At 39.9% G+C, this 27,703-nt stretch overlaps 3 protein-coding genes and 1 long non-coding RNA gene across 5 annotated transcripts in view; 1 reads left to right on the top strand and 3 right to left on the bottom strand.

Annotated features, from left to right (window-relative positions):
• Positions 1-504: 504 nt before the first annotated feature.
• On the bottom strand, positions 505-8,656 carry LOC125568002. The gene is made up of 2 exons (XR_007311991.1): positions 8,475-8,656; positions 505-858 (listed from the first exon to the last, which is right to left on the bottom strand). It is a non-coding gene; the product is annotated as an uncharacterized LOC125568002 (long non-coding RNA).
• Positions 1,524-4,107, bottom strand: LOC5510531 (melanocyte-stimulating hormone receptor). Its single transcript, XM_032379729.2, has 2 exons — positions 3,636-4,107; positions 1,524-3,575 (listed from the first exon to the last, which is right to left on the bottom strand). The coding sequence occupies exon 2, from the start codon at positions 2,933-2,935 to the stop codon at positions 1,847-1,849; it is 1,089 nt and encodes a 362-aa protein (XP_032235620.2). The 5' UTR covers positions 2,936-3,575; positions 3,636-4,107; the 3' UTR covers positions 1,524-1,846.
• Positions 7,343-21,737, top strand: LOC5510518 (arylsulfatase B). 2 transcript variants are annotated; one of them, XM_048729230.1, is made up of 10 exons: positions 7,343-7,840; positions 8,077-8,179; positions 9,438-9,597; positions 16,739-16,851; positions 18,409-18,558; positions 18,919-19,089; positions 19,290-19,462; positions 19,634-19,912; positions 20,042-20,268; positions 20,830-21,031. In XM_048729230.1, exons 1-10 carry the CDS (start codon positions 7,833-7,835, stop codon positions 20,835-20,837), a joined length of 1,392 nt encoding a protein of 463 aa, XP_048585187.1. In that variant the 5' UTR covers positions 7,343-7,832; the 3' UTR covers positions 20,838-21,031. The 2 variants fall into 2 exon arrangements, with proteins under 2 accessions (XP_048585187.1, XP_048585186.1); XM_048729229.1 differs by having other exon boundaries at positions 7,346-7,840; positions 20,798-21,737.
• The window catches only part of LOC5510526 (proton-coupled folate transporter), a 35,460-nt gene continuing 29,446 nt past the window's right edge, over positions 21,690-27,703 (bottom strand). Inside the window, exons 4-7 of the mRNA XM_001630929.3 lie at positions 23,820-24,365; positions 22,874-22,957; positions 22,594-22,753; positions 21,690-22,218 (exon numbers count right to left, since the gene is read on the bottom strand). Coding sequence (XP_001630979.3) covers positions 22,038-22,218; positions 22,594-22,753; positions 22,874-22,957; positions 23,820-24,365 — 971 coding nt within the window. The 3' untranslated portion in view covers positions 21,690-22,037. The remainder of the gene's footprint in view (positions 22,219-22,593; positions 22,754-22,873; positions 22,958-23,819; positions 24,366-27,703) is intronic.

Genomic DNA, 27,703 nt, shown 5'->3' with positions numbered 1-27,703 from the left:
CGATACCCCTCCCCCAGGTAGAACACAAACACATCGTCTAGCCCGTGGTTCCGCCCGCCTTACCATCGGAAGTCCGGCTTACGCGGCAAACCGAACTCTATACATAGACGCTCGAAAGCTGCTTTCTTGTAGGGGTTGCCTTTTTGCGCGAACGGGCTGTCGCCAGGCAGGGGGGCGCCGAGCTCGTAGAGCACCCTCCGCGTGGTAAAGTAGACGTGAAACCTTAGAAATCCCCTGATGACAGAGGGGAGCATGGCGAAAGCTGGGTCGGTTAGGGACACCCCGCACCCGGCGGTTTTTCTGAATTGTTGTGTGACACTAAGCGACATGGCAAGTCGGGGTTTTGCTGAATTGTGGTGTGACACTAAGCGACATAGCAAGTCGGGTCTTTGCTGTATTGTTGTGTGACACAAAACGACATAGCAAGTCGGGTCTTTGCTGAATTGTTGTATGACACTGAGCGACACAGCAAGTCGGGTTTCTCATGCATCCTTCTGTTTTTCCCCAGGTCGAACAAGACAGTGCAGGAATCACAAACATCGAGCCGACTGAGGACTGGGACACCATTGCAGACTTGATAAAGAGGGGAATCAAAAGGCTGGGAAGTTTGAAGACTGAAATCTTACGTCATTCATTTCGGCTTGGACAATGGATCACGCTCTCGAGATCCCGTTTTCGCCAGAGGGGTGATACGTCGTGTACAAGGAAAGAGTGGATCGAAAAAGAGATAGGATGTAGTGAAAGGCACGCACAGAGACTCAAAGCATTTGCTACAGATCTCTTTCCCTACCAGAAGTTATTAAGGTGTGAGGAGTCGTTCTTTTTCATCTATCACAATCGAAAACGATTCTTAAATATCTGTCAAATGAATGAAACGTGGGTTAATTTCTGGAAATAAACGTGTACTATTTATGGCCTCCACTATGTATGTGAATAATGGGTTCCCACATGTTATGGCGCTGCGCGCAGGCACACACACAATGGGGGCCAGCCACCCTGTCATCGTTTTAGGCTCCCCCTTGCTTCCCCTAGCGCCAAGCGCTGCCGAAAACGGGCACGCGCCGCCACCCCCTTAAAGCAAATGCTTTAAGCAACCCCTCTCCCACGCGCGCGCGCAAGCCCCAGCGCTTCGCGCGGTACACCGCGCTTGCCGTTCCGGCGCTGGCGTCCCCGGCGTAGATTTACAATTGCTAATTATTAACCTACGCGAAGTGGTCCCGCCGTAGATTAATGATTGCTAACCATTGCTAATTATTTATCTACGCGAAGTGGTCCCGACGTAGATAAACAATTAGCAATAATTGCCAATTTTTAATCTATGCGAAGTGATCCCGACGTAGATTGATAATTGCCAATTATTGCTAATTGTTTATCTACGCGAAACGCGTTTCGGTGTCTATGAAATTCCAAAGTCTCCCCCTCACCCATTGTCTTCACTATCATCATCGTCCTCAATCGTCCTCATAATTATTATCATAAAAAACAACACCTTTTTTATCGAATTACTTGTAGGCTCTCAAACGTGTGTTTGGCTTGTTGTTTTTATATGTATTATTGGAGAATTGAATATGAATAAATCTATTTGGCAAAAACTTCATCATTATCATTATAATAACAATTGTTGTCGCTGTCACCTGTGAGGAAAGCGTGTTCGTGAAATCAACCACTTATATTATCTTTTAAGATAAGCACCACCAGTATCATATCGGACGGATTTTGAGGATTATTCTTGTCTACAGAGAACATCGACAGAGAAGAGCCAAAGTCTAAGCATCGATATCCATTATTGCCCAGGAGTTTGTGCTAAAGGTATACAGAACATCGACAGAGATAGAAGAGCCAAAGTCTAAGCATCGATATCGATTATTGCCCCGGAGTTTGTACGAAAGGTATTCGAGACCTGCGCCAGCGATACCTGTCTTCGGTTAGTGGCGGGAGATAAGATAATGGGGTTAACTGGTCTTCGCAAAATTTTACACATTGACGCTAGCACCGCTCTTCGGATCTCTTTGATCCGTAGGCAGTAGAGCACGGGGTTTACAGATGATCCCGCGAACACGATAGTCTTGGCGATATTGGCCCATGCCTTGATAGGACTCGTGTAACTGTATATAGATATCGCCACCATGAACCCGAGGAGCGGCAAGTAAGAGATATAGAAAGTCCCGGCGATCAAAAGCATCGTGATTGACGTGCGACGGACTTTGGTGGCGTTCGCATTCTCCTGGCTATCATAAGAGTTGCCATGATTACCATGGTTACCATGGAAACTGTCCCTGGCGCTATTACTAGCTGCAGCCGCGGCGTGTGATAAGTTTCGTATCTGTCTCTGGTGGCGGCGAGTCACCTTGAGAATGCGAAAATAGGACAAAAAGCAAAGCAGGAAGCAGGACACCAAGAGGAATAGCACGATGACGGAGTAGGCTTTGGCAGTGGAAAGCATGCGGACGGCTACAGGCGCGAGTGCGATGACCCAAAACAGCGCGAAGACCTTCAAAACACAATACACCGAGATGACGTCTTGGTATTTTAAATGTAGATAAACAGCAAGGAATCTATCGATGGCTATCCCGGTTAGAGTAAGCAAAGTCACCACCGAAACAACGTTCCCCGCGAGAAAACTTATGATAAACCAGAGACACGAGACCCTGGAGTTCCCCAGAATCTCGGCGATCTTATAGACGACCAAGCTAGGCTGCACAAAGAGCCCTGTCAGCAAGTCGGTGCAGGCCAAGCAGCAGATAAACACGTTCGAGGGCGTGTGCAGCACGCGGGTATTCCAGATGGAGCCGATCACGAGGAGGTTTTCGAGAGTCGCGGTGACTGATAGCACGATGTTTAAAACTACAGTCAACACGTTCACCACAGACACGTAAGTCACGTCGCGATCCTCGATGGAATAGTTGAAGTTAAGGCAGGAGTTGGTCGAGGACATGGGTATAGAGGTTTTAGTTTAAGTCGCACTTGGATCACAAGTTTTATAAGTGTTTTGGTACATCTGGTAGTAGCAGACAAGGTGATAATTCATAATAAGATTTCGCCTGCATTTTCATATAAAGCACTCCAGTTCTTCAAGGCCCCGCAGTACATCACAACTTGGACTTGATTGAAAATGTTTATTTGGGTAACATACAAGCGGGAAATGAATAGCGCCGAGACAAAGTTGACGTCTGTTAGAACTATATTTGCTTTTCCAGTCTTCAGTGAATTAAGTAAGATGTCGAGCAATTCTTCTTTGATAACTCTACAATATCAACGATACGTTCTTGTATTACATGATCATTTAAATTAATGCTTTTTTTAGCCATGTAAGATATCTGTAAGGTAGAAATGATTTATTCGGTGCCCAAGTTTTCTGTATAGGATTTCTTCAATATATTTCCAATATAGCCTGAAAAATCCCAATTACAACTTGTGAAGCATATGCTTTATGTGCGTATGGGTGAAGCCGATGATTTCACAAATCATTCACAGCCGCCTTGAAGTTTGGAGATCTTGCAGCACACCGCTCTAATTAATCGTCTTCCGCTAAACCTGTCGAAAATCTCTTTTCCTCGTCATCACAATTCAAGCTCCTAAAAGAATATCAAATTAATTTCCTGGATTTAAAAAAAGAATTTCTCTGGGATTAGTACCAGTACATCCAAGTACATCCAACCTCCGGCGATTGTGGCCTCACAGAAGCGTTGATCGAACTGACTGCGCCCAAGTGTTGTGATGGCTGTATGTCCACAGCTGTGTTCACAAAATGAACCGCGCGAATTATATTGTTCCGTCGCTGTACCGATAGGCGTCATGTGACACTCATGTTACAGTGATCGATGCCATCATATCACACTTTCTTTAATGGTCTACTAGCAGGTGCGCGATACGATCCCCTCTAGGGTGGGGTGGGGATGCCATCATATCACACTTTCCTTATTGGTCTACTAGCAGGTGCGCGGTACGATCCCCTCTAGGGTGGGGTGGGGGTGCTATCATATCTCTCGCAGGTGCGCGATACGATCCCCTCTGGGGAGGGGTGAGGGTGTCACACTCCGCATGATGATCAACTACAAGGTCAATGTCGCATTTGGGAAAATGTCCGCGAGTCTCCCACTTTTACCCCACTCCTTTCAATAAGTTTCTGGAGTAGTGCTGTTGTTGTTGTTCTGTTGTTTCTGGAGTAGTGCTGTTGTTGTTCTGTTGTTTCTGGAGTAGTGCTGTTGTTGTTCTGTTGTTTCTCGAGGAGTATTGTTGTTGAGCTGTTGCGATTATGAATATATAAAAATATTCATAATCGCCATAACCTATTTTGAATTTTGATTGCATCATTAAAAAGGTTTTTTTTTGTGGTTTACGCCTATCAAAACAGGTGTTTGTTGTTTTTGTTCTACGAGTGAAGAAGGGACTTCCTTTCTACTATAAATAAGATTTCAATACGGCTCTCAAGTAACACCGATGTTGGTGATGTTGGCACAACAGAATTTCCCGCCCAACTGTGGTCACGAGAAGATTTGTCTTCATAATAAATCTCCAATCGAAAAATACATTTTTAAACATAAAATATTTCAATCTTTTAGACACCATTTTCACATGTTCTAGAATGATTAACCAATCAACGTAATTTGTTTCTAGAGTTCTCAGAAAAATTATTTGCTCTTAGCGACAGGAAGTGTTAAGCGCCGTCGCTCCTCGTACTATTGTATATACACGAGATCCGGAACACATAATCGCAGGTTTATTACATAATAATCCTTGTGTATATATAGATATTTTCTATATCTGTATCTTATATATTATATACATCTTATATATACAAGGATATTCAAATTTCGCGCCCTATTTTTATGTAAATTTTGTATATAGATAGTATATAAGTGATGGTAGTAATATATTCTTAATAAATCTCCTGATGAGTGGGCAACCACGAAACAGGCTTGTATAGATGAAACGGTAGTTCGCGTAGTTTTTTTTCCTACAAACCAAGCTCGTTTTATATACCAGAACAATTATACCATTTCCATTTCGGCGGATGGTGGATAGAGACCCTTTGGCTCTCCGTAGATATTTCGCCACTATCCACCTTAATGGAAATGGTATAATTGTTAAATATATCTTGATGTATAGAAAAACACACAAACTACCAATCATCCCTACATTGCTGTTTGTGGTTGACCGCGTGCAAAATTCCTTTTTATAACGTACCATATTTTTTTCTTAATATAGAATGCGAACACTATGAAAATAAGAAGGGTGCGCCAAAGGATCAGTTTCGTTCAATCATTTGTTTTACCGTTCAGTTACATTATTTGATACAGTGAAAACGAGTGTGTAATTTCGCAAGCTGTAACATGACCAAGGGGTATAGAGCCTACGTCACTCCATTTAAGCAATTTAATCCTTTTTTACGGCCAAGACGAAGGATCTCGAAGAGAAAAACATGCATAGTTAATATTACAGATTGTAATGAGTTCCTCCAGGGTAAAGATATCAGTGGTCCTTGGTCGACGTGAGGAGACCGCAAAATCGGTTATTTTCTTCACACGACGCCGCACACGTCCACAAACCTTAGAGTTACTGCCTCAATTGAGTGTTAGAATACATTATGAGAACGTCTAGTTTTCAGTTGAAGCTGGGCCGTTCTTATTTTTGGAGCATTTTAAGCTGAAATGTTCTTAACTTGAATATAAAGTGTACTTATATAAAAATATAATACCCAATGAATTATTATGAAGAACATTTTACAAATGATCAATAGAAATAATATTTAAGGTTGTTTTATGAGCACAATTTGATTCTGCATTATAGAACGCACCAGGACGAAAAAAAAGCAATATTTTTCTGACACCTGAACCTCGGCATGTTCTTGTAAAAAAAAGTGTGTAGTAAACACGTAAGAACGTGAGTAGTAGGCAAACGCACCTTAATTGCCTACCTCTTATCTTTCAAAGCTCTTCAAAAATATCAAATATTTGAATGTTTTAGTACGGATTTATTCTTTCTGGCTTTAATCCTGTGCTATCGCAATGAGAGTCAGATTCGCCTATCGGATGCAGAATGGTGTCTGTTTCAAAAGGAACTTGCTTATCTCACGGAAGCGTTTAATCTGAATGATAAAAAAAGCGCAAAACTTCTTTCCCGAGTTTAGCATACAAGATTGGTCAATGTTAAAGCTCTTTCGCGAGTTTAGAATAAAATAATTGTCAATGTCAAAGCTGTTCTTTTATTTTCCAAAAAATGTGAGATATAATAGAGCGAGCAATTTCAAATGCAAAATAATTTTATAGCGCTTTGCCCTATTTCACACTATCGTGAAACATCAGAGACGATGGGATGGAGAGAAGATGTAAGATGGGATAGAAGATGCAAGAGAATCTCAATTCTTTTGTAAATCAACCTTGCCGAGCAGCATTTTAACCTCAAAACACTAAACATATAAGTAATTCATCAATACATTTTCTTAACTAGATCCGTGAAGGCCCTCTAGGTAAACATAAATGGAAACTCTCGCACGGAAGCGATCAAATTCTATGCCCGTATGGTGAATAGGGAGCCGAGTGGCTTTTCGGATGGACGCCGGAGTCGGTGAAGTGTTTGTTAGTACACACGACCATCTAGTCTCGGCGATATCTATGACTCACTAAAACTCTACTTTTGTAAAGCTAGCTATTTTGGTTTCTCTTGTTTACCTTTGCTATTATTTATAATTACTTCAGCATTCCGTACTAATGGATGGGTTAAGTTTTCCAATTTTTTTTGTACTCAAAGCTTTATTTTGATGCTTTATTTAGATCAACTACCATGGCACTTCTTTTTATGGATTTTTGTTGACATATCGTGATCTGTTTTTTTCCGTCGTTTAGTATCAGCTGATTCGGTCTTGTTATATTAATACATTAGCGTGAATATCCACCAGGGCAGATGACCTTTTTGTACACGTTTAAGTCTAAAACATACACTAGTTATGATTATTTTTACCATCATAACCAAGAACCCTGCACGTAAAGTACACTTAAGCTTTTCCGTCTGATCGAGGAAGGATGTAATCTAAACTTAAGACAACGAGATTTTATTATTTCTTCTCAAATTCTCTTTTATCCAATTTTCCTTATTACCACAAAGGTTTATACATCTGAAACCCCGAGGCGAAGAAAATTCTAATTAGGAAAAGAATAGTAACTAAGCGAATGAAGTTTACCGTTTCTATGATGTTTCTTTGATGTATTTCTATGGTAAAGTGCTAGATATTAAACCCAGTAATAACATAATTGCTTTGAAGATGATGTACACATAAGATTGCTAAAAAATAAACAAATAACATCTTTATGACGAGACAGATCTTATTAACACTGATTTTTCAAGTATAAATACTCTGTTACATTCGGTGTAAGAATTAAGTAACATGATTTTTTACTGGCAGCCATTAAATCGAAATCCGCGTCTATCCCGGAAAGCGCCCTGAAAACCTATCATCAACCTTTAAATTTATTTCGAGTATAGAGAGATGTTGACTTGAAATAGCTTATTCTAATGGGATATGTTCAAGCTATCAAAATCCAACAAAGACTGGCAAAAACTAGACACTACTTACTGTATTTCCTTTAAAATGAAATTTCTGCCATATCACTAGAAAAAAAAAAACATGTTTTGAAAAAACATATAAGGTTACAGGCTTTTGACCCACTAGGGGCTTTATTGTAAATAAAACAACCAGCATCGAAGAGAAAACAAACCTGATTTAGAGAGCTACTGGTGGGATAAACAGACGCTGCCTCATATTTCGTCGTGATTTAGGGTTTGGTGATAAATCAATCAAAGAACAGTGGTAAAAGGAACATTTATTTGACGTTATGAAATGGTAAGTTCAGGGAAAGGACAAAGACAAAGGAAAACTTGAGAGGACATTTCAAACACTTGTCGCGTGGATCATTACTCGAGTGCAAATATGATGTGACCTTCTTAGAAACACTTCATTTCTGTTAAGCATTGAAAGTTATGTTTTAAAACATACATTATAGTTTTGATTTCTCTCTACAGGAAAGAAAGGTATTGAAATACGATGTTTCATTCTATATTTTGATTTTCTGTCAACAGTTATTGGATACTTCGTGAGATTTTGCTTGGTCTTTTGGTTGGATCATTTGCGCATGTGCAAGGGAAAAAGCCGCATATCATTATCATCGTGGCAGATGACCTGGTATAGTTCTTATTTTTACCACCCATCCCCTCCTCCTCTGACAAGACGAGAATCAATTAATTAATTAATGCAAGCCTTTTCGCGTTCCCTAAAAGAACTCTGCTTATCTGCCTTCTCTAAATTTAGCCAATCAGGATGCAAAAATCTCAGTTTTGACGGAATCGCAAATTTGCCCCTCGTGTCGCTTGTAAACATCTGTAAGCAAAATATTTATCACGCCCCTAATGCTTGTCTTAAGGTACTCACCAATGTGCTTAAATTATCATGTCCCTAATGCTTGTCTTAAGGTACTCACCAATGTGCTTTAAAATAAATTTTTAACAACTCGCCTAGCGTTAGGGTAGATTTGTGGATTTCAAATGGGTCCACAAGCCAAGCATGAGTGACCTGTACCGCGGTATTTGAACTCCACGGGCCGCAAAGAGCTCAAAGGGGAAGTGCTCGAATATACCCAGGAAGAATTGATATTGATCTATTCAAATGAGCCTATCAGTTTGGTCTTATTGTCGGGCTTGTGCTTGACTAATTCCGTATTCCGTGCTACTCTCTTTCCGAATAGCGTGACATATTCCGTGCTATTAACCCTCTTCGCTGTCGTCTGTGTCGAACTACGCGGCCGTGGGCTGCCACTAAAAAAAACTTTTGCTTTTGATTTTAAAGTGAATTTTCTTTTTCGAATTCAATTTCAATTTAAAATTACAAAGTAAAATTAAATCAAAAGTAAAAGATAAACGAAAGATAAATTTAAAATTAAAAGTCAAATGAAAAATCAAAGCGAAATTAAAACTCACATTCAAAGTGAAATGGAAAATGAACGTCGAAAATAAAATAAAAGTAAAAGTAAAAGTGAAACAAAATTAAAAGTGAAAAGAGAAAGTAAAATAAAAAACAAAAGTAAAAGAGAAAGTAAATTAAAAGTAAATTAAAAAAAGTGAAATGGAAAAAAAAATTAAAAGTAAAAGTAAAATGAAATGAAACATAAAATAAAATTTATATTTATATGATTTTTTTTCAGTGGCAGCCCTCGGCCACCATACCTCTCTTTGCGACCAACGTGACGTATTTTGTGTTACTATCTTCCCGACTAGCGTGACGTATTTCGTGTTACTCTCTTTGCGACTAGCGTGACGTATTCCGTGCTCCTCTATTTCCGACTAGCGTGACGTATATCGTTTGCCGTGTCCCTGAGTACGGTTTGAATTCAGATGCATTTGAAATTTACTTGAACTTTGATCAGTGGTAACTCAACACTCTTTAGGGTTGGGATGACGTCAGCTTCCACGGCTCGCCCCAGATCCCCACGCCGTACATCGACTTCTACGCCAACAGAGGGGTGATCCTGAACAACTACTACGTATCACCCATGTGCACCCCATCACGAGCGTCCATGATGACGGGAAAATACCCCATCAACCTCGGTATGGTGTTCTGTATAGTTACCCCATCAGCCTCGGGGTGGTGTTCTATATATATATACATACCTTGTTAGCCTCGGTCTTGTTTTTTTTTTTATATACACATCAGCCTCGTTATGGTATATATATATATATATATATATATATATATATATATATATATATATATATATATATATATATATATATATATATATATATATATATATATATATATGATGATATATATATGATGAGTGGGCAACCACGAAACAGACCTGTAGGGAAACCTAGTAGTTTGTATTTTTCTCAAACCAACACTATACACCGCTCTACTTTCGAGTATTGAGCACTTTCTATGAAAGCCTTCAACCATCATTTTATATATATATATATATATATATATATATATATATATATATATATATATATATATATATATATACTTGTCAGCCTTGGTATTGTGTTCCTTATATACACCATCATCAGGCTCAGTATTGTGTTCTATATATACCTTGTCAGCCTGGGAATACCACTCTATACAAGCCCCCATATACCTCCTGAGTTTGTTTAGGACCGGAGCTTGATGTTAGGCCTACAATGTAGCCATGACTTATTGATATACTCATTCCTAGTAATGCAAGGTACACATGTGTCACCTTATTGATATACTCATTCCAAGTAATGCAAGGTACACATGTGTCACCCTATTGATATACTCATTTCAAGTAATGCAAGGTACACATGTGTCACCCTATTGATATACTCATTCCAAGTAATGCAAGGTACACATGTGTCACCTTATTGATATACTCATTTCAAGTAATGCAAGGTACACATGTGTCACCCTATTGATATACTCATTCCAAGTAATGCAAGGTACACATGTGTCACCTTATTGATATACTCATTCCAAGTAATGCAAGGTACACATGTGTCACCTTATTGATATACTCATTTCAAGTAATGCAAGGTACACATGTGTCACCCTATTGATATACTCATCCCAAGTAATGCAAGGTACACATGTGTCACCTTATTGATATACTCATTCCAAGTAATGCAAGGTACACACTTGTCACCCTATTGATATACTCATTCCAAGTAATGCAAGGTACACATGTGTCACCCTATTGATATACTCATTTCAAGTAATGCAAGGTACACATGTGTCACCTTATTGATATACTCATTCCAAGTAATGCAAGGTACACATGTGTCACCTTATTGATATACTCATTTCAAGTAATGCAAGGTACACATGTGTCACCCTATTGATATACTCATTTCAAGTAATGCAAGGTACACATGTGTCACCTTATTGATATACTCATTCCAAGTAATGCAAGGTACACATGTGTCACATTATTGATATACTCATTCCAAGTAATGCAAGGTACACATGTGTCACCTTATTGATATACTCATTTCAAGTAATGCAAGGTACACATGTGTCACCTTATTGATATACTCATTCCAAGTAATGCAAGGTACACATGTGTCACCTTATTGATAGACTCATTCCAAGTAATGCAAGGTACACATGTGTCACATTATTGATATACTCATTCCAAGTAATGCAAGGTACACATGTGTCACCTTATTGATATACTCATTTCAAGTAATGCAAGGTACACATGTGTCACCCTATTGATATACTCATTCCAAGTAATGCAAGGTACACATGTGTCACCCTATTGATATACTCATTCCAAGTAATGCAAGGTACACATGTGTCACCTTATTGATAGACTCATTCCAAGTAATGCAAGGTACACATGTGTCACATTATTGATATACTCATTCCAAGTAATGCAAGGTACACATGTGTCACCTTATTGATATACTCATTTCAAGTAATGCAAGGTACACATGTGTAACCCTATTGATATACTCATTCCAAGTAATGCAAGGTACACACGTGTCACATTATTGATATACTCATTCCAAGTAATGCAAGGTACACATGTGTCACCTTTTTGATATACTCATTTCAAGTAATGCAAGGTACACATGTGTCACCCTATTGATATACTCATTCCAAGTAATGCAAGGTACACATGTGTCACCCTATTGATATACTCATTCCAAGTAATGCAAGGTGCACATTTGTCACCTTATTGATATACTCATTTCAAGTAATGCAAGGTACACATGTGTCACCTTATTGATATACTCATTCCAAGTAATGCAAGGTACACATGTGTCACCCTATTGATATACTCATTCCAAGTAATGCAAGGTACACATGTGTCACCCTATTGATATACTCATTTCAAGTAATGCAAGGTACACATGTGTCACCCTATTGATATACTCATTCCAAGTAATGCAAGATACACATGTGTCACCCTATTGATATACTCATTTCAAGTAATGCAAGGTACACATGTGTCACCCTATTGATATACTCATTCCAAGTAATGCAAGGTACACATGTGTCACCTTATTGATATACTCATTTCAAGTAATGCAAGGTACACATGTGTCACCCTATTGATATACTCATTCCAAGTAATGTAAGGTACACATGTGTCACCCTATTGATATACTCATTCCAAGTAATGCAAGGTACACATGTGTCACCTTATTGATATACTCATTTCGAGTAATGCAAGGTACACATGTGTCACCCTATTGATATACTCATTCCAAGTAATGCAAGGTACACATGTGTCACCCTATTGATATACTCATTTCAAGTAATGCAAGGTACACATGTGTCACCCTATTGATATACTCATTCCAAGTAATGCAAGGTACACATGTGTCACCTTATTGATATACTCATTTCAAGTAATGCAAGGTACACATGTGTCACCCTATTGATATACTCATTCCAAGTAATGTAAGGTACACATGTGTCACCCTATTGATATACTCATTCCAAGTAATGCAAGGTACACATGTGTCACCTTATTGATATACTCATTTCAAGTAATGCAAGGTACACATGTGTCACCCTATTGATATACTCATTCCAAGTAATGCAAGGTACACATGTGTCACCCTATTGATATACTCATTCCAAGTAATGCAAGGTACACATGTGTCACCTTATTGATATACTCATTCCAAGTAATGCAAGGTACACATGTGTCACCCTATTGATATACTCATTCCAAGTAATGCAAGGTACACATTTGTCACCTTATTGATATCCTAATTTCAAGTAATGCAAGGTACACATGTGTCACCCTATTGATATACTCATTCCAAGTAATGCAAGGTACACATGTGTCACCCTATTGATATACTCATTCCAAGTAATACAAGGTACACGTGTGTCACCCTATTGATATACTCATTTCAAGTAATGCAAGGTACACATGTGTCACCCTATTGATATACTCATTCCAAGTAATGCAAGGTACACATTTGTCACCCTATTGATATACTCATTCCAAGTAATGCAAGGTACACATGTGTCACCCTATTGATATACTCATTCCAAGTAATGCAAGGTACACATTTGTCACCTTATTGATATCCTAATTTCAAGTAATGCAAGGTACACATGTGTCACCCTATTGATATACTCATTCCAAGTAATGCAAGGTACACATGTGTCACCCTATTGATATACTCATTCCAAGTAATGCAAGATACACATGTGTCACCCTATTGATATACTCATTTCAAGTAATGCAAGGTACACATGTGTCACCCTATTGATATACTCATTCCAAGTAATGCAAGGTACACATTTGTCACCTTATTGATATCCTAATTTCAAGTAATGCAAGGTACACATGTGTCACCCTATTGATATACTCATTCCAAGTAATGCAAGGTACACATGTGTCACCCTATTGATATACTCATTCCAAGTAATGCAAGGTACACATGTGTCACCTTATTGATATACTCATTCCAAGTAATGCAAGGTACACATGTGTCACCCTATTGATATACTCATTCCAAGTAATGCAAGGTACACATGTGTCACCCTATTGATATACTCATTCCAAGTAATGCAAGGTACACATGTGTCACCCTATTGATATACTCATTCCAAGTAATGCAAGGTACACATGTGTCACCCTATTGATATACTCATTTCAAGTAATGCAAGGTACACATGTGTCACCTTATTGATATACTCATTCCAAGTAATGCAAGGTACACATGTGTCACCCTATTGATATACTCATTTCAAGTAATGCAAGGTACACATGTGTCACCCTATTGATATACTCATTCCAAGTAATGCAAGGTACACATGTGTCACCCTATTGATATACTCATTCCAAGTAATGCAAGGTACACATGTGTCACCTTATTGATATACTCATTTCAAGTAATGCAAGGTACACATGTGTCACCCTATTGATATACTCATCCCAAGTAATGCAAGGTACACATGTGTCACCCTATTGATATACTCATTCCAAGTAATGCAAGGTACACATGTGTCACCCTATTGATATACTCATTTCAAGTAATGCAAGGTACACATGTGTCACCTTATTGATATACTCATTTCAAGTAATGCAAGGTACACATGTGTCACCCTATTGATATACTCATTCCAAGTAATGTAAGGTACACATGTGTCACCCTATTGATATACTCATTCCAAGTAATGCAAGGTACACATGTGTCACCCTATTGATATACTCATTTCAAGTAATGCAAGGTACACATGTGTCACCCTATTGATATACTCATTCCAAGTAATGCAAGGTACACATGTGTCACCCTATTGATATACTCATCCCAAGTAATGCAAGGTACACATGTGTCACCCTATTGATATACTCATTCCAAGTAATGCAAGGTACACATGTGTCACCCTATTGATATACTCATTTCAAGTAATGCAAGGTACACATGTGTCACCTTATTGATATACTCATTTCAAGTAATGCAAGGTACACATGTGTCACCCTATTGATATACTCATTCCAAGTAATGTAAGGTACACATGTGTCACCCTATTGATATACTCATTCCTAGTAATGCAAGGTACACATGTGTCACCCTATTGATATACTCATTTCAAGTAATGCAAGGTACACATGTGTCACCCTATTGATATACTCATTCCAAGTAATGCAAGGTACACATGTGTCACCCTATTGATATACTCATTTCAAGTAATGCAAGGTACACATGTGTCACCCTATTGATATACTCATTCCAAGTAATGCAAGGTACACATGTGTCACCCTATTGATATACTCATTTCAAGTAATGCAAGGTACACATGTGTCACCCTATTGATATACTCATTCCAAGTAATGTAAGGTACACATGTGTCACCCTATTGATATACTCATTCCTAGTAATGCAAGGTACACATGTGTCACCCTATTGATATACTCATTTCAAGTAATGCAAGGTACACATGTGTCACCCTATTGATATACTCATTCCAAGTAATGCAAGGTACACATGTGTCACCCTATTGATATACTCATTTCAAGTAATGCAAGGTACACATGTGTCACCCTATTGATATACTCATTCCAAGTAATGCAAGGTACACATGTGTCACCCTATTGATATACTCATTCCAAGTAATGCAAGGTACACATGTGTCACCCTATTGATATACTCATTCCAAGTAATGCAAGGTACACATGTGTCACCCTATTGATATACTCATTTCAAGTAATGCAAGGTACACATGTGTCACCTTATTGATATACTCATTCCAAGTAATGCAAGGTACACATGTGTCACCCTATTGATATACTCATTTCAAGTAATGCAAGGTACACATGTGTCACCCTATTGATATACTCATTCCAAGTAATGCAAGGTACACATGTGTCACCCTATTGATATACTCATTCCAAGTAATGCAAGGTACACATGTGTCACCTTATTGATATACTCATTTCAAGTAATGCAAGGTACACATGTGTCACCCTATTGATATACTCATCCCAAGTAATGCAAGGTACACATGTGTCACCCTATTGATATACTCATTCCAAGTAATGCAAGGTACACATGTGTCACCCTATTGATATACTCATTTCAAGTAATGCAAGGTACACATGTGTCACCTTATTGATATACTCATTTCAAGTAATGCAAGGTACACATGTGTCACCCTATTGATATACTCATTCCAAGTAATGTAAGGTACACATGTGTCACCCTATTGATATACTCATTCCAAGTAATGCAAGGTACACATGTGTCACCCTATTGATATACTCATTTCAAGTAATGCAAGGTACACATGTGTCACCCTATTGATATACTCATTCCAAGTAATGCAAGGTACACATGTGTCACCCTATTGATATACTCATCCCAAGTAATGCAAGGTACACATGTGTCACCCTATTGATATACTCATTCCAAGTAATGCAAGGTACACATGTGTCACCCTATTGATATACTCATTTCAAGTAATGCAAGGTACACATGTGTCACCTTATTGATATACTCATTTCAAGTAATGCAAGGTACACATGTGTCACCCTATTGATATACTCATTCCAAGTAATGTAAGGTACACATGTGTCACCCTATTGATATACTCATTCCTAGTAATGCAAGGTACACATGTGTCACCCTATTGATATACTCATTTCAAGTAATGCAAGGTACACATGTGTCACCCTATTGATATACTCATTCCAAGTAATGCAAGGTACACATGTGTCACCCTATTGATATACTCATTTCAAGTAATGCAAGGTACACATGTGTCACCCTATTGATATACTCATTCCAAGTAATGCAAGGTACACATGTGTCACCCTATTGATATACTCATTTCAAGTAATGCAAGGTACACATGTGTCACCCTATTGATATACTCATTCCAAGTAATGTAAGGTACACATGTGTCACCTTATTGATATACTCATTCCTAGTAATGCAAGGTACACATGTGTCACCCTATTGATATACTCATTTCAAGTAATGCAAGGTACACATGTGTCACCCTATTGATATACTCATTCCAAGTAATGCAAGGTACACATGTGTCACCCTATTGATATACTCATTCCAAGTAATGCAAGGTACACATGTGTCACCCTATTGATATACTCATTCCAAGTAATGCAAGGTACACATGTGTCACCCTATTGATATACTCATTTCAAGTAATGCAAGGTACACATTTGTCACCCTATTGATATACTCATTTCAAGTAATGCAAGGTACAAATGTGTCACCTTATCCTGGGTACCCTCAGGTATGCAGCATTTTGTCATTTGGGCTGCTCAGCCTTACGGAATACCCCTAGACGAGATTACGCTCCCGCAGTACCTCCGGATTCACGGATACAAGACTCGAGGCTTAGGCAAGGTAACCCGATAAGGGATTGTATACAGCTGAACCTCACTATAGCGGACACACTCGACATGACATGCTGCACAAACATGATGACCGTAACACTATATTGTATACAGCTGAACCTCACTATAGCGGACACACTCGACATGACATGCTGCACAAACATGATGACCGTAACACTATATTGTATACAGCTGAACCTCACTATAGCGGACACACTCGACATGACATGCTGCACAAACATGATGACCGTAACACTATATTGTATACAGCTGAACCTCACTATAGCGGACACACTCGACATGACATGCTGCACAAACATGATGACCGTAACACTATATTGTATACAGCTGAACCTCACTATAGCGGACACACTCGACATGACATGCTGCACAAACATGATGACCGTAACACTATATTGTATACAACTGAACCTCACTATAGCGGACACACTCGACATGACATGCTGCACAAACATGATGACCGTAACACTATATTGTATACAGCTGAACCTCACTATAGCGGACACACTCGACATGACATGCTGCACAAACATGATGACCGTAACACTATATTGTATACAGCTGAACCTCACTATAGCGGACACACTCGACATGACATGCTGCACAAACATGATGACCGTAACACTATATTGTATACAACTGAACCTCACTATAGCGGACACACTCGACATGACATGCTGCACAAACATGATGACCGTAACACTATATTGTATACAGCTGAACCTCACTATAGCGGACACACTCGACATGACATGCTGCACAAACATGATGACCGTAACACTATATTGTATACAACTGAACCTCACTATAGCGGACACACTCGACATGACATGCTGCACAAACATGATGACCGTAACACTATATTGTATACAGCTGAACCTCACTATAGCGGACACACTCGACCTGACATGCTGCACAAACATGATGACCATAACACTATATTGTATACAGCTGAACCTCACTATAGCGGACACACTCGACCTGACATGCTGCACAAACATGATGACCGTAACACTATATTGTATACAGCTGAACCTCACTATAGCGGACACACTCGGCCTGACATGCTGCACAAACATGATGACCATAACACTATATTGTATACAGCTGAACCTCACTATAGCGGACACACTCGACCTGACATGCTGCACAAACGTGATGACCATAACACTATATTGTATACAACTGAACCTCACTATAGCGGACACACTCGACCTGACATGCTGCACAAACATCATGACCATAACACTATATTGTATACAGCTGAACCTCACTATAGCGGACACACTCGACCTGACATGTTGCACAAACATGATGACCATAACACTATATTGTATACAGCTGAACCTCACTAAAGCGAACAATCACGTTAAGTTTAAAAAACGCGGTTTAGCGCATTTTTAGAAAGATGTACTGTTCTTTGTTCCATTTAGTCTAATCCAATCTAATCAATTTTCTGCCAAAGTAAAATATTTTTAAAACATACTTTATTTCATGTTTTGCTCTTTTCCATTTTAAATCCTCTGATACCTATCCTTTATATCAGTGGCATCTAGGGTTTTTCACCAAGGAGTACACTCCCGTATACCGGGGATTTGACTCATTCTACGGCTTCTGGAATGCAAAGACCGATTATTGGAACCACTCCTCCTACGAAAACAATTTCTGGGGCGTTGACTTACGAGACAACATGGAGGTTGGTGAAAATTTGTCCTTCATATCATGTTATGAAATACCCATAAACCAAAGAAGCCGGTCATTGTTGGACGGTTCATATTGCACCTTTATAATTCTGTAATTTCTTATCCTGCAGCCCGTGTATAGCGAGGACGGTACATAGGGTACTCGTAGGACAGTACATATGGCACCTTAATGATCATGTCATTTTTTTATCCTGCAGCCCGTGCATAGCGAGGACGGTACATAGGGTCCTTGTAGGGCGGTACATATGGTACTTTCTTATCCTGCAGCCCGTGTATAGCGAGGACGTTACATAGGGTCCTTGTAGAACGGTACATATGGTACTTTTATGATTCGGTAATTTCTTATCCTTCAGCCCGTGCAGAGCGAGGACGGTACATACGGAACTGAACTGTTCACGCGCGAAGCCGTCAAAGTCATCGAAGCCCACGACACGTCCACGCCTCTTTTCTTGTACGTTGCGCATCAAGCCGTGCACACGGCCAACCCTAACGAGCCCCTGCAAGCGCCTCAGGATAAGATAGATGTGAGTTTAAAACAAAGGCAACAGGTAAACCGTGGGATGCCTCAGTTTCTGAAGATTTCCCCTCCTCCAACACACGGATTCTTTACGCGCCATCAAATGGCTCAAATACTCCTAGAAATTGGGCCTATTCTCGGAATAAATTAAGCGATTCCCCAATGACCATCAGCCAACCTCTATATTCCTTTCTCTTTTTCTCCAAGCGATTTAAAGGCACCATCGACGATGATCAGCGACAAGTTTACGCTGCCATGGTGACCTCCCTTGATCAATCAGTGGGCGACATTTTCGCAGCACTTAGCAAGCGCCATATGCTGAGGGACAGCGTAGTCATTTTTACCACCGACAACGGTGGCGCGCCTTACGGTCTCAACTGGTGAGTAGGATACCTGTGGTGAGCGGGTTTCATGTGCGACTTGCACCAAGAAATCACGTGGGTACGACAGACAGGCAGGCATGCGGGCGGGCGACAGGATACCTTAGTGGCTATTGGAATAAAAGACATATTACCCTTCATTTTAAATAACCCCCTTTGGCCGTCGTCTAGGAATAGAGGATCCAACTTTCCCCTCCGCGGAGGGAAGGACATGCTATGGGAGGGAGGGGTCAAGGGCGTGGCATTCGTCTACAGTGACCTCATCAAGCAAAAGGGGCGTGTCTCTAAGGAACTGATTGACGTGACTGACTGGGTGCCGACCATCTATCACCTCGCGGGGGGTACCGCCGAGTTCTTGGTCCCTAACATGGACGGGAAGAACGTCTGGAGCACGATATCCGAGGGGGCCCCGTCACCAAGGGATGAGATATTGCATAATATTGACCCATGGTAAGAGACATACACGACGAATGTCTAAATGTGTATAATAAAGTGTTTACAAGTAGTCAGTATGACGCACATATACAATATAGACATTTTACAGGTATTTCTCAGTAAGTGGTTATAATGTAATTCCAGGCGCAAGTTTGCAGGCTTGCGCAAAGGCAAGTACAAGATCGTACAAGGCATGGATGACACGTACAAGGGGGTGGGCTGGTACGACCGCTACCCTGGCCACGCCTTATCCAGTATGAAGCAGCCAGAACTTTTACCTGGTGCTGTCATCGACTGCAAGAAAACTTTTGACGAGGAGAGAAAGTGCGACTCATCTGATGGAAAGTTTTGTCTTTTTGACATGGAAGAAGGTGAGAAAACGATATGGCGATAAGGCTGAAAGAATGAATGTCACGTTATATGTAATGGGATGGCGATAAGGCTGAAAGAATGAATGTCACGTTATATGTAATGGGATGGCGATAAGGCTGAAAGAATGAATGTCACGTTTTATGTAATGGGATGGCGATAAGGCTGAAAGAATGAATGTCACGTTATATGTAATGGGATGGCGTAAAGGCTGAAAGGATAAATGGGAATGACCTTGATAATATCCCTCCCTATGTAAGCCTTTGTTCTCAAATGCGCCACTAAAATGCTCGGCACGAAATGACCACTGGGTAAAATACCTTTGTGAACGCACGAAATGGTAGCTGGGTCGTCCGAGCATGAATAATGCTGCTCAAACAAACAATTTGATTTAGATTATTGGTAATAGCTTTTAATAATAATAATGGTAATATTGCTAATTATATATTTGATGTTGATGTTATGCCGTTACAACATAATTTGGTAGGATGTTTGAAACGCAGCAGTAGATGATTAGAGTATATTCTCCAGATCCCTGTGAATATCATGATCTATCCAACCAGCTGCCTGAAGTACTCGCCGAGATGAAAACTAGACTGGAATACTACAAGAACATAGCCCTTCCGCCATGGTTTCCGCCCATAAACAAAGCTGCAAACCCGGCAAATTTTGGAGGATTCTGGAGTCCGTGGAAACGCTTGAAAGACAAAAGTAGCGTTATAAATGTCAAACGAGCACTAAAAAAACTAAAACAGGCAGAGCAGTTAAAAGCAACAGCAGACTTGCTTGCGTTTAACGACACTTTAAATATGAATGTTTCCATGGAGATGCCACAGAATGACGCAACACTCGGTGACGTCAAAGCCAAGCCCTGGTGGGTTCCAAATAAGCCAGTTAGAATTCATAGCACAACGCCCTGGGAAACGCACGTGGATAAGTTACATTGGAGAAAAACACCCCGAAAAAGGAACGACGAGAGCCTTTGATTTAATTATTCAAAAAACATTGGAAAATGTTAGGATACAAACTATATTGACAAAGGAAGTTAGTAGCGGATCTAGGGGGAGTGTTTAGAGGGTTTATATTTCAGAAAGCCATATGTAATTTTAAAAATAACTACCCCTACCATCTTTGTCACTGAGCCAAACCCCCCTTTAGCAAAAGCTATATCCGTCCCTGGAAGTCGCATAAAATAAAACAAAGGAGTTTTAGAGTTTTTAGTATCCTGGATGTACATAGTCCATCTTTATATATAAGTTGTTTTTGGGAGGGTCCCTTTTAGAGTTTTTAGTATCCTGGATGTACATAGTCCATCTTTATATATAAGTTGTTTTTGGGAGGGTCCCTTTGACTAGCTTGTACAGCTGTATATAGGAAACTTTCGCAAACTGTTGTCATATTCTCTTAATACTACTGTATAATATACACTACAAGATCTATTTATTTGTAATAAAATAATACTTGAATACAACCTTTACAGTGACTATACATAAAACGCTAACAACGAGAATGAATCAACAATATGTATTATACCACACACAAGCCCTGACAGGATAAAAAATTACTTTGCATTCTCAAATCAAATCCAAAGAATTGGCATGTTCAGTAGAATCAAGTATATCAAGACGGAAATTTTGTCATTTAGGTTACCATGCAACGCGGTTACCACACCTGGATTCTCGAAGCGCAGACTTATTTGAAATAGGTGTACAACAATATTGAACGCTGTTAACGTCCTTTCAGCTGATAAAAAACAAGCTTTTCTACATGGTTAGTCAATGTCCTTCTGTGTGGCTGGGACCTCGCCGTCAATTCTGCCGTTACTATGGTTACCGTTATCCTGTACTAGAGAAGGAAGGCTTTCCTCGACCATGGTCTTGTACCCAGTCCCCCGCGCAGCTAGGTGGGCACGGTCTTGTTTAGATAATAACTCCTTGGGGTTTTTGAAGCAACTGAGTAAAAGATGGGAAATAAGAGTTCAAATCAAGAAAAATGACAGACAGCTTTATCTTTGGATAATGCGTGAAACTTCCGTTGCGTTCCATTATCCGGAACTAAATTACTAGTTGCGTAGACAACGTGTATTTACCAAGTGATCACGAGAAGTATGACGTCATATTTTATGCATTAACTTGCGTGTATTCATCGCGTGATCACGAGCAATATGACGTCAAAATTTCGTTGTGTAGACAAGCGCGACTTTACCACGTGGGAAGTATGACGCATATTTTTGTAACGTTATTTTTTGTTACGTTAGACGTGTACTTACCACGTTATCACGAGAGATATGACATCATATTTTTTGGGCTAGACGTGCATGTACTTACCACGTGACTAGCAGGGGTATGAGACTCACGATAGCCACCAGGAAAAACACCATTCCCGGCAAGTCGTGTTTAAGGAAGGCCGGGTACATCGAGCTCAAGGTTAGCGCTCCAATAAACGAACAAAGCGTCTCTAGGGAGGCCACGAACGAGAATAGGGCTCCTGTTGACATACAAATATAGATGTGAGAAAAAGGCTCACTGAGCCTAACCCCCCACTGAGCCTAACCCCCCACTGAGCCTAACCCCCCACTGAGCCTAACCCCTTCTTGTCGGATCTTACCTTGTTCATCGCGGCTGACGATTCGCGATAGCATTCCCTTGAACACAGGCGCAACGGCTCCATTCAACAGACCCACCGCACCAACTAAAAACAATAGACATGCTTACTCCATCGCGCAAACTAACAAAAACAATAGGCATGCTTACTCCATCGCGCCAACTAACAAAAACAATAGACATGCTTACTCCATCGCGCCAACCAGCAAAAATAATAGACATGCTTACTCCATCGCGCCAACTGACAAAAACAATAGACATGCTTACTCCATCGCGCCATCTAACAAAAAAAATAGACATGCTTACTCCATCGCGCCATCTAACAAAAAAATAGACATGCTTACTCCATCGCGCAAACTAGCAAAAACAATAGACATGCTTACTCCATCGCGCCATCTAACAAAAAAAATAGACATGCTTACTCCATCGCGCCATCTAACAAAAACAATAGACATGCTTACTCCATCGCGCCATCTAACAAAAACAATAGACATGCTTACTCCATCGCGCCATCTAACAAAAACAATAGACATGCTTACTCCATCGCGCCATCTAACAAAAACAATAGACATGCTTACTCCATCGCGCCAACTAACAAAAACAATACACATGCTTACTCCATCGCGCCAACTAAAAACAATAGACATGCTTACTCCATCTCGCCAACCAGCAAAAACAATAGACATGCTTACTCCATCGCGCCAACTAAAAACAATAGACATGCTTACTCCATCGCGCCAACTAGCAAAAACAATAGACATGCTATTATCCTGTTATTTTGCCGCCAAAAGGTGCGCGCGAGTTTGCCACCCAAAAAGCCAAATAACCGTTACTGTTTTCACCCGAAAACGGCTTTGATATAAAAATTTAGGGTACTAAGTTTAGACATAATACTAAACGGGGAGATGCTTATAATTTTCCTGATCCAATAAGAGATCTACTTCACTCACCTATAAATACCATCGCGCGAGTGGTGGAGAACCCGAACAGCACATAGGTCCCGATAGTGGTGAGAAGCCCTAACCTGCTGATACTCAACTCATCTATCCATTTCACGAGGAACTTGAGCCCAAAAACCGCACCGAAACCCATGACCAGAAACCGGACGGCCGAGAAATAGCCAAGGTCATCAGCCGAAAAACACAGCGGCGAGTGAAGTATGTACAAGGTCATGACGGGGCCTACACCCTGGATGGCGACCTGCGTCAGCGCGTCATTCAGGGTCAGAAGGAGCATGTTCTTTCTACCGCCATCTCGCGGAGTTGAGTACACTTTCCAGATGCGCTTGAGAGTTTTGCAGCTAAAGAACCTGGACTTCTCCGTGTTTTCATCTGGAAAACGTGTCTCAGGAACAAGAAAGATGGTGTAAAAGAAAGCGATGACAAGGCAGCCGAAGATGAACCAGTAGGGGCCAGTGAAGCCTAGCTTGTCAATCCACAAGCCACTAGTGAGCTGGCTTACCATGCCACCAGTGAAGACGAGAGCTTCCATAATAGCTAGAGAGAGAAGTATTAGTGTAAGTATTATAACCGCATGTACACAATGCAAATACTAGGTTTGGTGGGGTTAATTTCATTTTGCCTAAACATTCATTCGCGTGAGCTTGAGGGAGGGGGGGAACTTTTATGGTGACAGCGACGAAATTATGGAACAACCTTCCGGGAGAATCGAAAAAGCGGCCATCCAGTGCGGCTTTCAAAGCTGCAATGCGCTTAACTATCTCCCGATGTCAAGCCTCGGACTTGGTTTTCAATCTATTTCACTATAAATATTATATTTTTTGTTGTTGATTATTGATTATATTGTAATTTTATTATTTGTTTTTTTTTTTGCGGAGGGCCACAAGTTTGTAAGTGTATCACACTTTTAAGTGTTCCCCTCTTAAAATAAAGCTACTGCTGCTACTACTACTATATGTTAGCTTGAGAGAGAAGCATCAGCATTAGTATTATAACCATGACCACTTACATCAGCAATCAATCATCGCCACCATTACCAATCATCAATATATACATCATCATCATTATCATCACCATCATCATCATTACATCGCAGGCACCGCGGAGTGGAAGGGGCTTGGGAGGGGGGAGGGGCACGGCCCACCACTTTTTGCGACAGAAACAAGTCAAATACTATGATTTATTCCTTTATTGTTTTTCAATATGGCAACTTTTTCAACTGTCTCTGTGGTCCCTGCATAACCATCATTAATCATCTCCATCATTAATCATCTTCATCATTAATCATCTCCATCATTAATCATCTCCATCATTACAAATCATCTCCATCATTACAAATCATCTCCATCATTACAAATCATCTCCATCATTACAAATCATCAATCATCTCCATCATTACAAATCATCATTATCGTTATCAACGTCGTTATAATCGTCACCATCATTACAAATCATCATTATCGTTATCAACGCCGTTATAATCGTCACCATTGCCATTTTTAGTCGTGGAACACCAGTTTTGTGAATAACCAAGCAAGTGGCGGCGGCAGTGGTGGTGTGGACACTTCGATTGAAAAAATGATGGGTAAATATATGGCCAATCGAAAAGTGTTTACTTTGAAATCGTACAAAGAGCGAATCAAAACAGCCGTCTTATTTAACACGTTCGCTATGGATTATGGGGCTGTGACTCTTTTAGCTAATCGTGAAGTGTGTACTTTGAAACCGTACAGAGAGCGAATCAAAACAGCTGTCCTATTGTATCTCTAGTCGCCATCTTGAATTAATTGTGGCAAATCTTGCGAGTTGTTCTACTTCAAGAAATTCTTTTGGGCGTCGAATCTTATCAAAAATTATGGTTATCTACGCTGCTGATGAAGGAGAAACACACCACGTCCACATTCGTGAATGTAAAAGCGAATGCGAAATGCCTTTACACTCACACCCGGGCAGATTTGAAACTCTTCACGCTGAAATCAAATCCCTGGGGGGGGGGGGGGGGGGGGACTCTTTATACCGAGATGACGGGGATGCTCGTAGTACCTTTTAGGGGTAAAAATCACGGGTTTGGTACCTTTTAGGGGGTTCGAGTTCAAGCGCTGGCATTTTTTGAGACACGGTACATTTTTGGGGTCAGACCTAGCTGCTACTTCGATGTTAAAAAAAAGTTTAATGAAATTGATTTAAATGCTTTTCAACTACAAATGTACGTTGGTACGTTGTTCGTTGGTACCTCTTAGGGGTAAAAATGAAATTCCCTACAAGCATCCCCGTCATTATAATATGGGAGTCCCCCCCTCCCTAGGTAAGTCAATTATACTCAGTAATTGTTATAAAACTTTCGGATTCGTTGGGAGAGAATTTGTAAATGCTAGTTAATTATATATGATTTTTTACATCTAGACCTATCAAAGCAGGTCAACATATTTCTTCATATGAACTCCTAACTATTATTCTTCAGGTTATTTTATTGTTATCCTTCTCCTTCTCTTCTTTCTAGGTTCTTAGCTTCTCAAGCAGTGGAATTGCATGTTAATTGTTAGACCATGTGAATCAAATAAAACTCAACCAAGAATTCCCAGTACAACATTTAAGAATAAAATAAAATTCTAAAGAACTTGCAAAGGAGCTTACATATGGCAAATTCATGTTAAGACAACAAACATCCCTCAGTCATCACAACCTTCATCTGTTTTGTTCATGCTATACCATACGAGCTACAAACATCAAACCCTTTAGCGCCTAGATACAGAATTCTCCGTATTTTGCCTCTTTGTCATTGGACAAAAAGACGAAAGGACTGCCTTATATGAAATTCTGCACGTTTCTCTCTTACAGCTCAAGTCAGTACAACGAACCGTTCGTCATGAATTTTTTATCCAAAGTTAAAACTTTTTCGCGCGTTCGAAATCCATCCACGACCACGGACCTTGCCTTTAGATCATGGACTTGACTCATGATATTTTGGGTGATTTTGATAGCGATTTAAAAGAGTTTTACGGCCTGGGATTGAGTGACCATGGAATGATTTTCGGCATTCGCAAAATTAACTATAAAACACCATTGAATTCTAAACCTAAAATCATTGAAATTACAAACATAAAAGGTTTAATGAACAGCGATTCATTGAGGACTCAGGCAAACAACCTTGGCACATGATCGCATTGATGCCTGACACGGAATCAATGTGGTCGTGCTGGAAAACGCTTTTTCTCGAAGTCCTTGATAAATACGCTCCGCTGCAACGCAAAAAGCTAAGACGCCGAAGTATTCCATGGCTAACTGGGGAAATTAAGACTTTGATCAATACAAGAGATAGAATCAAAAGAAAAGCAATTATTACAAATAATAGTGTTCATTGGGAAAGCTATAAACATGCGAGAAACAAAGTTAACATTGCCCTAAGGGAGGCGAAGTCTAATTATTATAAAAATAAAATAGCCCAGGAACATGATAATCCAAAGGAAGCCTGGAAGATAATTAATGATCTTCTCGGACGATCCTCGGATCAGCGTACAGTGAATGAGATTAAAATAAATGGCGCTAGTGTATATGCGCCTGATGAAATAACTGAGAATTTTAATCAGTATTTTTTTAACATTGGTCAAAATCTTGCGGCATCCATTGATAGTAACGGTGTTGACTTTGAGCATTTTGTTAAAGGTGCGAGTTCACAATTTCGCAACTTTAAAACTGTTAGTGACAATGATGTTCTTAAATTAAGCTCTTACAGCTTATCAAAATCTAAAGCCACTGGCATTGAGAAAGTGTCAGGAAAAATGTTAAAAGCTGCAGCGCCAGCAATTGCTCAGTCTCTTTCTTATATCTTCAACAGTTCTATCAAAACTTGCCATTTTCCCAATGATTGAAAGATA

Source organism: Nematostella vectensis, chromosome 6, assembly GCF_932526225.1.
Source record: "Nematostella vectensis chromosome 6, jaNemVect1.1, whole genome shotgun sequence".
NCBI classification, from domain to species: domain Eukaryota; kingdom Metazoa; phylum Cnidaria; class Anthozoa; order Actiniaria; family Edwardsiidae; genus Nematostella; species Nematostella vectensis.
Note: the sequence above shows the minus strand (reverse complement) of the source record. Positions and strands in the feature narration are given on the sequence as shown.